The 16699-nt window shown below is 35.8% G+C and overlaps 1 protein-coding gene across 1 annotated transcript; it reads right to left on the bottom strand.

The window, feature by feature from the left end:
* Positions 1–119: 119 nt before the first annotated feature.
* LOC143752245 (uncharacterized) lies at positions 120–15646 on the bottom strand. Its single transcript, XM_077245381.1, has 13 exons — positions 15405–15646; positions 12927–13790; positions 11998–12178; positions 11779–11918; positions 11174–11421; positions 9277–9579; positions 7931–8192; positions 6911–7094; positions 6690–6829; positions 5311–5385; positions 5074–5220; positions 4740–4836; positions 120–2786 (listed from the first exon to the last, which is right to left on the bottom strand). Exons 2-13 carry the CDS (start codon positions 13768–13770, stop codon positions 2723–2725), a joined length of 2685 nt encoding a protein of 894 aa, XP_077101496.1. The 5' UTR covers positions 13771–13790; positions 15405–15646; the 3' UTR covers positions 120–2722.
* Between the last annotated feature and the right edge of the window lie 1053 nt (positions 15647–16699).

The following is a 16699-nucleotide window of genomic DNA, read 5'->3' as shown; positions in this document are numbered from 1 at the left end:
ATAAATGCAGCCTTATTGCTGAGCGCTTCTTATAAAAAGGCCAAACTTTTGAACAGTAGTGTACAGGGCCCTTGTACAGTGATATATAGAAGAGAAAATAACTTCATGCACAGCCAATGTTAACAAAAAATTTTTATTGTGATGGTCCTTTTTTTAAAAGAAAATTTCCTCTTACAAATGTACATTTCTGATCATCAAAAATCAATGATGAAAGACTAAATCAATAATCAATTACACAAAAAGAACCTACAAGGAAGCAGTGAAAATGTAAAATTGGCAAATTGTATTTTAGTTTTGAGAAAACCGCAAAATGCAAAAAAAGACCTTTGAAAATGAACATAAATGGAACAAGTTAAAACTCGACACTAGTAATCAATGTATGTAATGTAATCTTTATACTTTGTCATTTCGACACTTTATTTCCTGCATGTGTGTTTTCTGCTCTGTCTAGTGTCCTTAAAGGGTCACTCCACCCATTTGCATTAAGATTTCCATTGTTAGAAATCCAGTCATACTATTGAATGGTCGTGCTACACTCTTTCATTTTCCCCTGAGGCGAGAGAAATCCTCTATTTACCTTTTTCACTTCCTCCTACAATGACGCAAAAATCGTCATTTTACGTCATTGTAGGAGGAAGTGTAAAAGGGGGGGATTTCTGTGAAGACTACAAGCACTAGTTCCCACCCTTTCAAACCCGCCCATAGGGGGTTGGACCTAATGCGCTAACAGACCTATCAGATCAGTGCCAGTGCGTTTGATTTCACCGGAAGAAACTTTTTGAAAATATGGACGAAGGTACTGAATACACAGGCGGATGCATTATGGAGGATCTGGATTTTGACGAAGTTATGATAGAAACGGATGTTCGTGGCTGCCTTTATGATCACAGTATAGTGACGAGCAGCTGAGGGCTATGGAGGAACCGGAGGCGGCTGAAGCTGCTGTCACCACAGCCGATACAGACGATCTGCCTGCCGCGGACGAGGAGCCCGCAATGGCTCGAGCTGGGGCTGATTGGTGGTGCCTGTGCTCTCACTGTCGCCAATGGACACAGAACAAGAGTCTACGGGATCGGAGGATGACACGGACGTGTGTGTTGTTGCTCACCCGAGTTTCGCACCCCATATGGATAGCGGCGTCCTGGAGACCTACTTTAGAATACCTAATGTCAACTGGCAACGTCAGCCAAAGCCTACAGGGTCAAATGGTCGTCTTTCTGTAAAGTAAGTTTATTTTCATTTTGTTAACACGCTAACGTGGCAGGTTCATTGCACAAATATCTTGCAGGTAAGCTAGCTACTGTAGTGGGAGTGGTCTAAGGAGATGAGCATTGCAATGCACTATGGGGATTGTTGTCTACAATCCACAAGCACTAAAAAGTCATTTTCTGCCTTTTATCGGCCAAGAAGGTCCCAAATTAGAAATTTATGATACTATTCTACTACATATATGACCCACTTTCAATACATATTCATGTCTCCACCGGTGGAAGGACCCTTTAAGATTCAATGCCATAACCTATTTTGTCATATTTTAAAAATCTGAAAGAATTACCCAGTTGTTAACCTATTTCCATGTATCTCTCTTTACACCTTTTTCCTCAGTGTAGTCTGTCTCACAGAATGGCATAATTGTTGTTGTTTTTCTTCTTTCTTTTATGTATGCATTTATACTGTAATAATTTGCCTAAAAGTTTGCCTTTGTAACCACATGCTATATTACTCTGTCGTATTTAAGCTGCCTTGGGAAGGGATGTTTTGGGGTGAGGGACGTTGTTATAGTAAAAATAGAAGGAAGGAAAATGTAACTTACATTGTTTTACTGTATGTTGCCACACTTTTTTCAATAAAAAAATAAAAAATAAAATAAAAATTCAATGTCATGAGCACTGCTAGTCTTAGAATGAGATTATAGTGACAGAACAGTCTTATATCGAATTACCAGGCATGATCAATATAACTAATGAGAATGAAAATGAACTGAGGGAACAGTGTGTACTGTAAGTAACAAGCTGGACAGTTTTTGCTCTGTCTTACTGTAAGTGACACACTGAAATGCTTCGGTGATCAAGTGCACTCAAACACTGATCTGATGACCCTGAGAACAACTGATAACACTTTGCGGATACATAAAAGAAAATCTGTAAACACATGAAACAAACACAACATTTGGAGAAAGACTTATGAAGTACTCTTCAAGCACTGTGAGTTCAGACATACTTCTTTTGTCACATACTGTTTTTCACCTACTATATAGTAGGTAAGTATGCGATTTCGTATGCAGCCATGATCTTTATAGTGGAATAAAATGTTTTAATTTGAAAAAATAATGATTTTGCATTTTTTTAAACTTAAGTTCCTTGAGTGACCTAATGATGCATGCCATTTTGCATCACGCTAATGTGTCAAGTAACTATTTTTGTTTGTTTGCTAAGGCTTTTCTTTATTTTACCAACCGATGATTATGTACCTCAAAGTCACAATACAAATAAAAAAATACACCTGAATTCAATAAAATAATGCTTTTTTGGAGCATTTGATAAAACACAGAAGCAATTAAACATCCTGACACTTTGATAAAATCTTGAGAATATCAACATTGCACAATCAAAACCTGTTAGAATTTGATAAAACTGTGAACCTGCATACATTTACAGTAAAAACACATTCATATTTATAAAAAAAACCCGCAAACACTCACATGCACACTCATGCAAACACACTAAAGTTCGAGTGGCGTCTCGACCTGTTCGCTCAACTGCATGGAGAGGTAGTCAGCAGGACGCCTGCCAAAAGATCACCACACAAAAACATGCACACAGAATGAGTTGAAACATGTTTGAATACAAATACAGTGCCTAGCATAAGTGAACACACCCATGCTAAAGTTGACTAAAAAGAGGAATAAAAAATCTTCTTTTGGAAATTGATCTTAATGCCTTAATTTGAAAAATGAGGAAAAATCCAACCTTTAAGGACACCAATTTTCTTTGTGAATGAATAATGTATCTTAAATAAATAAATGTTCTTCCTTATAATACAGGTTGCATAAGTCAGGACACCCCTATGTTAAATTCCCATAGAGACAGCAGATTTTATTTTTAATGGCCAGTTATTTCATGGATCCAGGATAATATGCATCCTGATAAAGTTCCCTTGGTCTTTGGGATTAAAAAAGCCCCACATCATCACACACCCTTCACTATACCTAGAGATTGGCATGGTGTTATTTCAGTTAGCCTAATAGCTGGTTTGATTTGCTTTGAGAGATGATCTTATGGAAAGTGCCCCATGCCAATCTCTAGGTATAGTGAAGGGTGTGTGATGATGTGGGGCTTTTTTAATTTCAAAGGCCAAGGGAACTTTATCAGGATGCATATTATCCTGGATCCATGAAATAACTGGCCATTAAAAATAAAATCTGCTGTCTCTATGGGAATTTAACATAGGGGTGTCCTGACTTATGCAACCTGTATTATAAGGAAGAACATTTATTTATTTAAGATACATTATTCATTCACAAAGAAAATTGGTGTCCTTAAAGGTTGGATTTTTCCTCATTTTTTAAATTATGGCATTAAGATCAATTTCCAAAAGATGATTTTTTATTCCTCTTTTTAGTCAACTTTAGCATGGGTGTGTTCACTTATGCTAGACACTGTATATAAATGTATATATATATATAATTTTTTTTTTTTTTTTTTTTTAAATGCTGAAGGTGAGCAAGGGACATTCATACAAATGGACCAATCACACAACAAAAACTTTAAATTAATTATGAATTTATACTTACAAAAGAGATGGTACTTTGATATGCTGTATTATGGTACAAAATGATTATCATATTCAGGGTACCACAGTATTTACCATGGTACTCCAAGGTACTTAAAATTATTTTGTGGCTTTACTGTGTTAATCGTCTAAATAACTATGGCTATATACCATGTTATATAGGTGTAAAATATTTTTAAATGTAGAATTTTTCAAAGTATAGTTTTTTTTCAGTATTTAATGTGCGTTAAGTGAATCGGTCAATTAATTTGAATTAATAAATACTAAAAATTAAAGTTAAATGAAAAGTTAATACACATTAATTCAATGCATTAATCAGTATAAATAAAATAAATGTAATATTTCAAAATAAAAGTCATACTACTTTTAAACTGTATACTGATATTAATAAAATGTATTCATTTGCATACATAAAATTATTTAATATTTAAAAATAAAATATAAAAAGTTGAACTGCTACTAATACTACTGAATTATCATATATATTTCAATTAATTATTTTATTTAAAAGTAGCCCAATTTTTTTTTATTTAAAATATTAAATTCAATTTATTTATACCAATTAATAAATGTAAACGTTTTAAACAGCATATCGATATTTATTCATAAATAAAACATTTAATACTTGAAAATTAAAATAAATTTGAACAACTTTTAAACTTTTTTTTTGATATTATTTGAATTGGCATATAATCTTAATAACATTTATAATATATATTAATTGTTCAACAATACTACATTTGAATAAATTATATATAATAATAAAAACTACTTTTAATTTAAAAGGTTGGTAAATTTCTTTATTACTTTTTATTTCTACAAATTGACTGAATTCATAATTAAAAAATATTTAGTTTTAGAAATAAGCTGAACTGATTTTAATAGGACCTTAATGCAATTTTTTTTAATAGGACCTTAATGCAACACACACACACACAGATCCTCACCTTTTTCTGTACAAGTAGACAAACAGTGCAGCACCCAGTGCGAACAGCAGAAGCGCTGCGAGTACAAGCCCGACCTGCAGCGCGACGGGCGACCCCGCTGGACATACAAATACACACACACACACACACACACACACACACACACACACACACACACACACACACACACACACACACACACACACACACACACACACACACACACACACACGGTTACTTCTTTAGGCCAGTATAAACCCTGGACTTCCATAAGAGCAAACTCTAGCAGTTATGTGTGTGTGTGTGTGTGTGTGTGTGTGTGTGTGTGTGTGTGTGTGTGTGTGTGTGTGTGTACCTCCATGAACCTGTCGCTCCTGTAAAGGTGAACATGAGAGCTTCTTGTTGTTCAGTGTCTCAGTAATTTGCTTCCCCTGTTGGTCAGTAATAGCAAGAACAGGCCCCTGTGCGTCCAATACACTCGCCTCGCAGGACACATTCACACCTAACAGGGTAAAGACAGGAAATAACCCTCATTTTCAGTTCAATTCAGGTACATTTTAACACCCTGAATGTGTATTTTACGGTGTCTTACCTTTAACATGCAAGCTTGTGATCCCACAGTTACACAAACTTTCTAACAAATCAGCCAATTCCTCCTGGTCACAATCTGAGAGAGACAGATGAAGATCTTAATGAACAGCTCTAAAGAAATACTGATTTTATTTAGAAGAGGACATTTTAGATGCATCTCACATTAAGTGCCTACTGAAAAGAGCAGACAATAAAATCACGACTGCTCAGAAAAAAAAGCATATCTGGGAAAATATACACACTACCGTTTAAAAGTTTGGGGAAATATAATTTATTCCTGTGATCAAAGCTGAATTTTCAGCATCATTACTCCAGTCTTCAGTGTCACATGATCCTTCAGAAATCATTCGAATATGAGGATTTGATGCTCAAGAAACATTACTTATTAATATATACTATTATCTATTAACTTTTTCAGGATATTTAATGTGTAGAAAGTTAAAAAGAACAGCATTTATTTGAAATAAAAATCTTTTGTATCATTATAATGTCTTTACTGTCACTTTTGATCAATTTAATGCATCCTTTCTTAACAACAAAAAAAAAATCTTACTGACCCAAAACATTTGAACGTAAGTGCATACTGACTATTTCCATTAATATGTGACTTGATGTATTAATTTAGATATCAACATTTGAAATGTTTCCAGTTCTTTTGAGGACCGTGGGAACGAAGACTGACAACCTGGAGGACAACCAGGGATAAGTCATCTGAACACTACCATCATTCCAGCAGTTTTAATTCCATGTGTTCAACACGTTTGTGCATGTTTTGTGGGTTTTTGACACACATGCACAGTAATTATTACTGATGAGTGTTATACAACAACTAAACTGATATTTCAGAGCATCACAAACCAAAATAACAGATAGATGATACTAGCCGGCATGAAAGAAATTCATAATCATTCCCATTTTTGTGTGTGATAATTTGAGTTCAACACTCTTATGTTATACAAATATGTAATGCATCATGGGTTTTCAACAGAAACCGAATATTTTTATTATTTTAATAAAATGTCTTTAACAGATGTACAGAGACAGAGGCAGATTTTGTAGAATGATCTGTGGCTAATATATGCATTATTCAAACATAGTGTTTGCCAAGCCACATTTTTTTTACTTGCGCTTCTAGTAGATTGCATTGGTCAAAATGGAAATGAGTTAAAGCATGAATTTTGTCATTATTAACTCACCATCATATGATTTTTAACCAGTATGCTATCATTTTCTTTCGTATGCTATCAAGATTTTTTTCCCTAAAATAATTGTATGCTCCACAGAAAAAACTGGAGCAAACTGCACTTAGAATGACATGAGTGTGAGTAAATGCCAGTGTTCATTTTTTTGGGGGTGAACTATCCCTTTAAAAACACTTACTTCCTGTTCCTGAATTTCTCTGCAGGCACACGTCCACGGATCTGGAGAAGGCAGGACTCGGGCAGAGGTTCTGGAGGCCTGGAGTCTCCTGGGATGTGATCCAGAGAACGGGCCCCTCTGATGCACATCGAGAGAAAGAACTGAATCGCACAAAAACACAGAGCATGAAAACAGTGTACAAAAACGGCTGATTCCAATAAAAAAGCAGCTCCCTAACATACCTGAACAGCCTTGATTCTATGCGTGTAGTGTTGTGCTGGAAAACTCCTAGAAACTTTGGGTCAATGGAAAGAACTAGCCAGTCCAAACAGCGTGAGTTTTTCCCATAAACACCTGATCCTGACGGCTCAAAACACAACAGCAATGCACCCAAATCCAAATGATCCAGCGCTGGCAAACCCTGATCTGCACAAACATCCATGAGCAAACCAATGAATTTGACTCTATAGAATTAATCAAAACCACAAGTTTGTCTATAGAGAACATCAGTCTGAAGTAAAAATCCCATTCATTTTCTCCATTAAACACGTGTCACTTTGAACATTTATTTAACTTTTAGTGTATTTTATTTGAGGTTGACTATATATGCTTCAATTAAAAAACAACAAACAAAAAAACTGCCTTTTAAACAATTAAAAATTCATAATTCCCAATAAAGAATAACACAATAGCACACTAGTATCCCATTCCAAACATAGCACACATTAAAGGCAAAAAACCCAAAACAAAAACTTAAAAATAAAACAAAATGATAAAATGACTTTATGATAAAATGTTTTCTTTAATGAAAACAAGAGTAAAATTACTTTTCCCAAAATCCTGCAGATGTAAATGAGTTGGTCTCATTACATTCCCCAAATACTTATTTGAATATTTAACAATAAACTGACATTGTGTTTATATCGTTTTATACTAACAGTCAATGATTTTACATCATTTTAGTGTTTATTCCCTAATAAAATAATGTAAACTACACCTATTTCTCAGATTTTCCTATACTTTTCTGCTTCGAATCAAAGTATACACTATTGTGATTCGTCTCAGAGCTGTTATTCAGTCTTTAATGAAGAATTCTCAGAAATGTCAATGGAGAAAAAATATGGGGAAAATGCGTTTCAGAGACTAAAGTTTAAATGATTTTGGGCTTTGTTTTTGCACACATCAGTCTACTTGTTTTTGACCAAAACATGCACTTCAAGCTGTGCCTCGCAGAGAAGACATTTCCAAATCGACACACCCACCTGCGTTAGAGACATTCCCGATGAGATAGAGCCCATCTGTTCCCGTGCTGCCAGTGAGCGGGACACTCAATGATTTAGCGTCTTCCCCAAAAAATACTAAAACAAGTCCATTCAATGGAGTCAACGGTGGGCCTATCAACTCCACAAATACACATTGGTATACTGTGCAGTTTAGTACGTTGAATTCATTGATGACGAGACCCTCAGGAGGTGGAGGTATAGTGGGACAGTTATTCTGCTTCCTTGGTGTGGGAGAAGCGACCTGTGGATACATGATGGAGGGTTAGTATGCCATGCATTTGATGAGTCCAGCACATAAAATCCTAATAAAGCAGAGTCATCCAGTCATTATCGTAAATTAAATCCTGAAGGGCTACTTACATAGGCATCTCTTCATAGTTTATAGTGTGCACAGCGAGTAAATGCTATGCATGCATTCAGTGCCTAAACGACCTACTACATTTGTCAAATTGTGCAGTTTACAAACCGCAATGCACTCATCCTCTATCGCCTGTGAATTTAAACATTTCAATTTGATTTATTATATGATTAGACTGCCAGAAATGTGTTTAATTTGTACTCAAAATGGATTACAATTTTTTTTTTTTAATGATTAATTCTCTCTTTTCCAGGCTATTATTTTGCTCTTGACCGTACCCCTATGTTTGTTTTGCTACATTTCTGTAAACAAATGTAATTTTTGGCTTTTTGTGCTTTATTATGATTTTTTAAAAATGAAATTAAATCCATTCTGACTCTGGTAATAATGTTTGAAAAACATATCACTGTATACGGTTTGAAAGTAATATACACATTTTCAAAATCAATAGCATAAATAAAATAAAAGTAAAGTAAAAATAAATAAATAAAATAACAAGTAAAAGTAAAGTGAAATGAAATAAAATTAAATTTAAATAAAATGAATTTAAGGGAAATAAAGGAGAAGTACAGTAAAATAAAGTAAAAGTAAAGTGAAATAAATAGTGAAGTAAAATAAAGTGAAATAAAATAAAAGTAAAATAAAATAAAGTAAAATTAAATAAAGTGAAATAAAGTAAAAGTACAGTAAAGTGAAATAAAATAAAACAGATTAAAAGTAAAAGTAAAGTTAAATAAAATAAAGTAAAAGTAAAATGAAATAAAATAGTGAAATCATTTTTTTTTAAATAAAGTAAAAAAATAAAAATAAAATAAAAGTTAAAGTAAAGTGAAGTGAAATTAAATTAAATTTAAAAAAAACTGCAACAGCCCTCAGAAGAATGAATTCTACTTAACACTTTGCAAAAGGTACAAATGAGATCAAGTTTCTATAAGAATTCAGCATGAACAGAAACATAAGATCTGACCCTGAAAGCATCGAGGTTGAGTCTCTCGGTTCCACATCGAGTGAGGGTCTCATCGCCGGGTAACGCGTTGCTGTCCTCCAGGAGAGGGATCTGTCTTGGTGTCAGCGCTTGCGTTATCTCTGAAACCCTTTTATCAGATCCACGAGTGCGATAAACTACTGCATCCAGCAAACCGCTTGTCGGAATATTCTGACTCTCCTGAGAGGGCGGAGACTTGCTGCGATACAACACTATAGCGTCTGGTCCATTCTGAATAGTGTTCGATGGGATTCTGATGTCAGGGCCAACCTTAGCACTGCCAATCTGGAAGAACAGATTCAGAAAGATTTTAAAAGCAGTCACTTTATGTTTGTTGCAAGGATGCAATAAAAGTGACAGTAAAGACATTTATAATATAAAAAAGACTTCTATTTCTATTCATTAAAGAATCCTTAAAAAAATTATCCAGGTTTCCCCAAAAATATGAAGCAGCACAACTGTTTTCATCATTGATAATAATAATAAAAATATTAATAATAAATGTTTCTAGAGCAGCAAATCAGCATATTGTCAGCTATGTCAGCATATTGTCAATATGTTCATAATCTGTAAATCTGGAAATGTCTATTCTGACTAAACCTAACTGTGATACTTTTTATTCTCATATATTTTTATTCTTTATTCTTATAATTTGTAGTATTATGTTTCATGTTTCTTGTTGTATTTGTATAGTCCACTGGAAGCCTCAGCACCAAAACAAATTCCTTGTGTGTGCAAGCACACTTGGCAATAAAGCTCTTTCTGATTCTGATATTATAATGGATTCTGAAGGATCATGTGACACTGAAGACTGGAGTAATGATCCTGAACATTCAGCTTTGATCACAGAAATAAATGATATATTATTACAATAGAAAACAGCTACTTTGAACTGTAATAATATTTCACAATATTACATATTTCTGAGCAGAAGAGACTTCTTTCAAACATATTAAAGGGGACTTTTTTTGTTTTTGGGCTCTGTTAGAATAGATTTTTATGCTTGAATATTAAAAAAAACTAAATTTTTCCCCATATTCTCCATTCTCCTCTTATCCCAGTCTGTCAGTAACGCTCTGTTTAGTTCCTGTCTTTCTGAAGCCCCTCCTGGTGAAAAACACACTGTGCTCTGATTGGTCGGCTGGAGCAGTGTGCTGTGATTGGTCAACCGCTTTGAGCGTCTTTGAAAAATGTCACAGCCCATGCCTTGGGTGGGAATTATTTAAATGATGAATATTGTGACGTGTTCGTTCCCGGAGGAAAACCCCAAGACTACAATGGAGGCGTTTCAGGGAATTCAGAAACAGTGTGCACTGATATTGAGAATAACTCCCTTTGGAGTTTTTTTTTAACTACTAATTTTCAAAGCCATCACCTGATTGGTTAAATTCTACATGATGTCTGTGTGTGTCACGTTCTTTAATGGTCCGACTAGAAACAAAGATGCAGTGATGGAACAAGAACGCAGACGTGTTACAACTGTTACAGTGAACACTTAGGATCAGCTAAATGCTGGATGTTCAAAAGTAAATAAAGTTTGTGTCAAGACTAAAGTTATACACAATGGTCTGTTATTGTTGGACATCAACGTTACATTTTCACGTCCCTAAACATGATGCAGAACAAAATGAACTGTGATTGGTTGCTTTACATGTCAGATGATCAGTTTGAAGGTCTGGCTACACGAGACTATAACTTTGCAGACCTTTTTCATGCTCAAACAACAACATTACACACTAAAGTGAGTTGAAAATGTGAAAAAAGCATAATCGGACATAATTGCCTGTTATTTTATAGCTGACACATACTACTAAATGGAATTCAACCATATGAATTATTTGCGCTTCTTTTGCAAGCGTTCAAGTATGCAGCTGCTCACCAGGAAGTATCCGTCATCATCTGTGTAATATCCATTCAGCTCCAGCTCATAGTACACCGCTGAATTATGTCCATTGATCATCACCAGCCAGATGAAATCCAGCGACATACGGAAGCCAGACGGATGCCACAACTCTATAAACTCCTCGTCCTCGGTTCCTCCTGGTGTGTCAGTATTGATCTCATTAAGAAGGAAATCAACATCGCTATGAATCGAGGGATAACTCCGTCCTGCCACCGTAGAAAAGGCTGAAACAACAAGGCAGAACTTAAAAACGTGACAGGACATGTTCTTTAAAACGCATAATGGAGAACCCATTTATATACATATATATTTACATATTTATTCATTCTTATATATGGTATGGACTTGTTTTTTAGGTATTCGCTTGTAGCAGATTATAATTAACATTTATTCCGTGCACATCGTGTTATTTATTTAATGTATGATGCTTTTATGTATATGTGACTCTACGTGGCCTTATTAATTGCCCCTTGGAGACAAATAAAGTGTTTTGAATTGAACCCTAAAAATGTGTCCTTCACATGGACGAGAAAGAAAGTTGTAAATATGGTTCTGTTTCGCAACATGAAATCAAGACCTACTCATGTTAAGCGGGCAGGACTGAAACCAAACGCAGTCATTGGGTTTTCCGGGACTCCGGGGCCTCGTAACAAACAGTCCCGGATCTCTCGTCCATTCGGTAACACCACATCGACTGGCACGAACACCTGCTGTGTGAAAACTGCAGCATACAAACAGGGGTAAACATTATAAAATACACAAATGCCACAATAACGCATTGTATGGCATGTGCTGCTCACCTTTCTGTGAGCATGAAGGGTTTTCTCCCGGGTATGAGTGTCTCTGTGAGGTTCTCACTGGGCATGTGCGCAGAGTCACCGTAAACAAAGGCATCGATTGGCTGTTTGTGGCTGAGGGGGCCGTCCTTAGGGAAGTCTGACACCGGGCCGTCATACAACGCCAATGCTGCACTTTGTGGCACTGAAATATCAAATATTACATAAAATGTATTTAGTTTAGTTGCATATGAATATTTCATCACTAAATAAAATTAAAAAAAAAGTAAATACATTTTTTGATTAAAGATACATTAAATACCACTATGATATTTTTCATTATGGCCTTATTTTCATGACACTGTACACACTCAGCAGCATACTATACTGAAAAAAGTTAAATAATAATGTACAGTTGTTCTGCTATTCTGCTTAATAAAAAATATTAATTATATCAGGATGATTTTCATTAATTCTGTTTTTTCCCCATCACATTACATTAATGAGAATTTAGAAGAGAATATTTGTCATGAAAATAATGCAAAACACATCCTCCAAATTAGTTTAAAAATGGTTTTACAAATTCGTTTCATTCCCTTTATGCAAAATATAATTCCATTTTTTTTCTCTTTTGAATCAGGTGATATGGACATTACTAAGATATACCCAACAACATACGAGACAACCAACACTAAATTGTTTGAAATAGTATTGTTATTGTTAACTTAACCATAACTACTAAAAAAAACCATTAAATGAAATTAAGTTGAAATAAAATAAAATTAGATAAAACTTAGAACGGAGAATTGTTCAAAATTAAATTTAAAAGAAAACTGAAAATGTCATTCCAAATATTAACAAATACTATAATGGTGTATAAATAATACTAAATTACACTGGTTTGGAATAGTGTCTTTAAATAAGTTTATCTGCAAGTATCCAATTTACTCTACCTGTCAAATTTGCAGTATTCACAGTTACAGTGAAGATCCCAGCCTTTTTTGCGATGAACTCCACACTCAAGCTAATACGGTCTGTGGTGACATCATAAAGCACCAAAGAAAACGACCCGTTTGCTCTGCCAACATTGAGTTCCACAAGACCCCGCCGGTCCGGCCCGCTGAGGTCGACTTCGTTGATCCAGACATTCACAGGGGTCGGCGGTGGGCAATGATTGACCCACATAGGGGTGGGGGGGCCAGTGTAAAACGTCCAGAGGTTTTCCGACTGCCAGCAGCGCTGAATGGACTCGTCCCCCTCCAGAGCCGCCTCATCCTCCAGGAAGGGAACCGAGCCGGGAGTCAGAACTGATGCGAGGCCATCGGCGCCTTCTGCGGATTTACGAGAAGTGTACACTACTGCGTCCAACAACCCCACTCCTGAAACGTGTCCCCCTTCAGAAACCGGGTCCCAGTTGGGACCGTAGAGTGCGATGGCGTCGGGCCCGTTCTGAACGGAGTTGGGCGGAAGAGAGATGGCGGGACGGGGAGTCAGTTCAGAAGAGCCTACTAAGAAGAAGCCTCTCTGATCCGTATGCTGTCCGCTCAGATCGATGACCCGGTAGGCCGAGTCTCCATTGCCGTTGTAGAACACCAGTGTGTATCCATCCAGAGAAATGGGATTCGTGCCATCATTGTACAGCTCCACAAATTCCTGAGTGTCCAATCTGGGATTGTCACAGTTCACCTCGCTGATTATTAAACATTGGGTCGTTTCTTTAAAAATGCACATTAACGCCAAAAACCCCAAACTCATCTCCACACGCATGGCTGCTGCCCTGATAAAAACTCTCAGCATTTCACAATAAGCAAGTGGACCTGTGAAGGAAAACAGAAGTTTCATTCCAGATGCGTGCAATCACTTTTTAAACATCTTAAGTTTCGTTTCCATTCAATCTAGACACATTGCTTCCCCAACAGTTGCGATATCAGCAAATTTAAGGACAACTGATGAACTGGAAGGCTTCAAAACACCCAAACACGTGAAAACAATTCCAAGGCCTGTTGAAAAAGATATTCAATTCTCCGCATTCATTTGACACTGACAAAATAGATCCTAACAAAGAACATTCAACTCAAACCCATGAAACAACAGTACAGGTTTTCTGAAGTCGTAATAGTGTTGCGTGAGGAACAGACTTGTTGCAAGTTTATAGACAACAGTTTGGGGGGGGGGGGGTTAAGTTGTTAAGTGCAGCATATTCCTAGTAGCGGTAAAGAAAGTGTGGTTCTTGCACATTAGTTTAGTGTGACCTCTGGCATTTAAATACACACACAGGCACTTGCACAACAGTGTCTATATGAGGAGTCATCAGCTAACCACAGACTCAAATCTGGCTCCTGTCCCAGTTATAAATGCCAACCAGGCAGCAAGTGTTTGAGCTTTTCAGAAAAACCTTTAATTTCACCAACATGCAGTACATGGAGTGCAGAGTGCATTTACACTACGTACACTTTTTAAGGTTTATGAAATAGCATGCAAGCAGTAAATGACAATAAACATTTGAGAAACGCTGTAAACGGCAATTCGGACTGGGGAAAAGGGAAAACAAATTTAAAAAAACGTTTTGATCTTTTTGATGAAATCTGAGATATTTCTGTCCCTCCATAGACAGCTACACAATTACCACTTTGAAGCTTCAGAAAGTTCATAAAGAGATCGTAAATCTAATCCATATGAATGGAGGGGTTAAGTCCAAATTCTCTGAAGAGACTCAATCGCTTTATATGATGAACATACTGTATTGAATTTAGGCTTTTATTCACATATTCATATTCATTAAATCACACATAACATGAACTTTTTAAAGCATCAAAGTTGTAGTTGCGTAGCTGTCAATGCCGGGACAGGAAGCTCTCATCAAAAAGATTTTCATTTGTTTACTGAAGATGAACGAAAGTCTTATTTGGAGCGACATGAGGGAGAGTAATAATGACAGAATTTCCATTTTTGTGTGAATTATCCCTTTAACACTGTGTACCGTCAAAACATGCAGTACGCTAATATGCAATTCAAAACATAGCCTACAAACTATCATGTTTTCATACAATGTATGGAGGATTGTTTCAAAGGATGTTCAAAGGATTGTTTACAGAACACAATGGATACAGTAACTTTTGCACACACATTGAAGAAGATAAAAGTATTCAAGTAGAAGTACCTAACTTCACAACGCTAAGTTAGAAGTACCTAACTTCACAACATCTACACAGACTATATACATTGCTTATTCCTGAGAAATAAACACAATGAATTGAACGTAGGCTACTTAAAAGTTACTAGCTACTTCGCCATCACAATGACAAACGATTTCGCAACAGTGCGAAGTTAAAATCCTAGCAGATTTGATTTGATCTGTTTAACTCGACAAAGATTTGAGAGAGAAGAACCGCATTGCAACTCGTGTGGTTTAATGGAGAAATGTTGCTTACCGTGACACCCGATGCCCGATAGAACGGGGTTGAAAGTGTTTTGTGAAGTTTCAGTAACTTTTTCTGTGAGGAGGAACCGATTTGATCCGGTCGGTCTCTTCTACGCGAGTGTGGGCGGTAAATCTGGATGAATTCACGCACATTCCCGGAGACATAAATCCTGGTTCCCAGAAAGAAAGATGCCTCTGTCCTTTGTGTGCGACAAGGCTTTTCCTACACATATATTGCCTCACAGTGGATGCATCATTTCCCGAGTTCTGCAATTACCTCAAAACTGTTACACTTAAAAACCAAAGGTACAAAATATCAAACCAAGTCTAATTTATTTCAAAGAAAGATTATGGTGATGGCACAAGCACACTTGGCAAGAAAAAATACAACAATGTAAGAGTGTTTTCTCAGCTACTGATTCTTGATTTGAAGTCTTCATAATTTATTTTCGCTACATTTCTTTAATGTAGCCTAGGCCTATAGATAATACTGTTTTGATTGTCCCAGACCCCGTACTTTTAGTATTAAATTGATAAAATATTAAATTCATCATTAAAAATGTTTAAAAAGTATTATTCACAGCGAGTGAAATAAATTCAATAAGTATAGGCTATTGTGTGAAAATGATTTTTAAACCATTTTTACACAACAATTGTGACGTCGTTTACAACGTGACCAACAATTTTGCTAAGTGTAAGCTTACAGTCTACGGTGTAAGGTCACATTAAAAAAGTATTGGAGAATTGGGAACTTTCATGACTTGATTTATTTTTGCTATGGTTTTTTCACACTGGTTTGATTGTCCCAGACCCAGACGTTTAGTATTAAAATATTAAAATAAATAAATATTTTTCAAAAACTATAGACCTACAACGACTGCAATAAATTCAATAAGTAGGTTATTGTGTGAAAACATTTTTTTACACAAATTATGACTTTTCAAATTTCAACAGTTGACGTAATTTCCAACGTGACCAACCATTTTGCCGCTAATAAAGTTTTATGAAAAGTGTTTATCGGGTAGGTAGATAACGGTGTCAGTGAAGAGCCTGGGGTGAAATATGGAATATGTGATATGAATATGAAGAAAACAAAGACAACGTAGGAACATTTTATTTGCGAACAGAATATTTTTTATTATCCACCTTTTTACACCCATAATTCGCGCAAAGCGTCATTTCTACTCATTAAGGTGCAATTTTGTTATTCGTACTTCAGGGTATATGTTTAAAGGTCAAATGTGGCTCTTGAGTAATTTCCTTCATCTTCACGTCTAGGCATGATAGGTAGCCTAATCAGTATTT

The sequence above is a fragment of the Siphateles boraxobius genome, unplaced genomic scaffold (assembly GCF_051911475.1).
Source record: "Siphateles boraxobius isolate OS27281-9 unplaced genomic scaffold, OSU_SipBor_1 26, whole genome shotgun sequence".
Taxonomy (NCBI): Eukaryota; Metazoa; Chordata; class Actinopteri; order Cypriniformes; family Leuciscidae; genus Siphateles; species Siphateles boraxobius.
The sequence above is the reverse complement of the archived record's forward strand: the minus strand, read 5'-3'. Positions and strand labels throughout refer to the sequence as shown.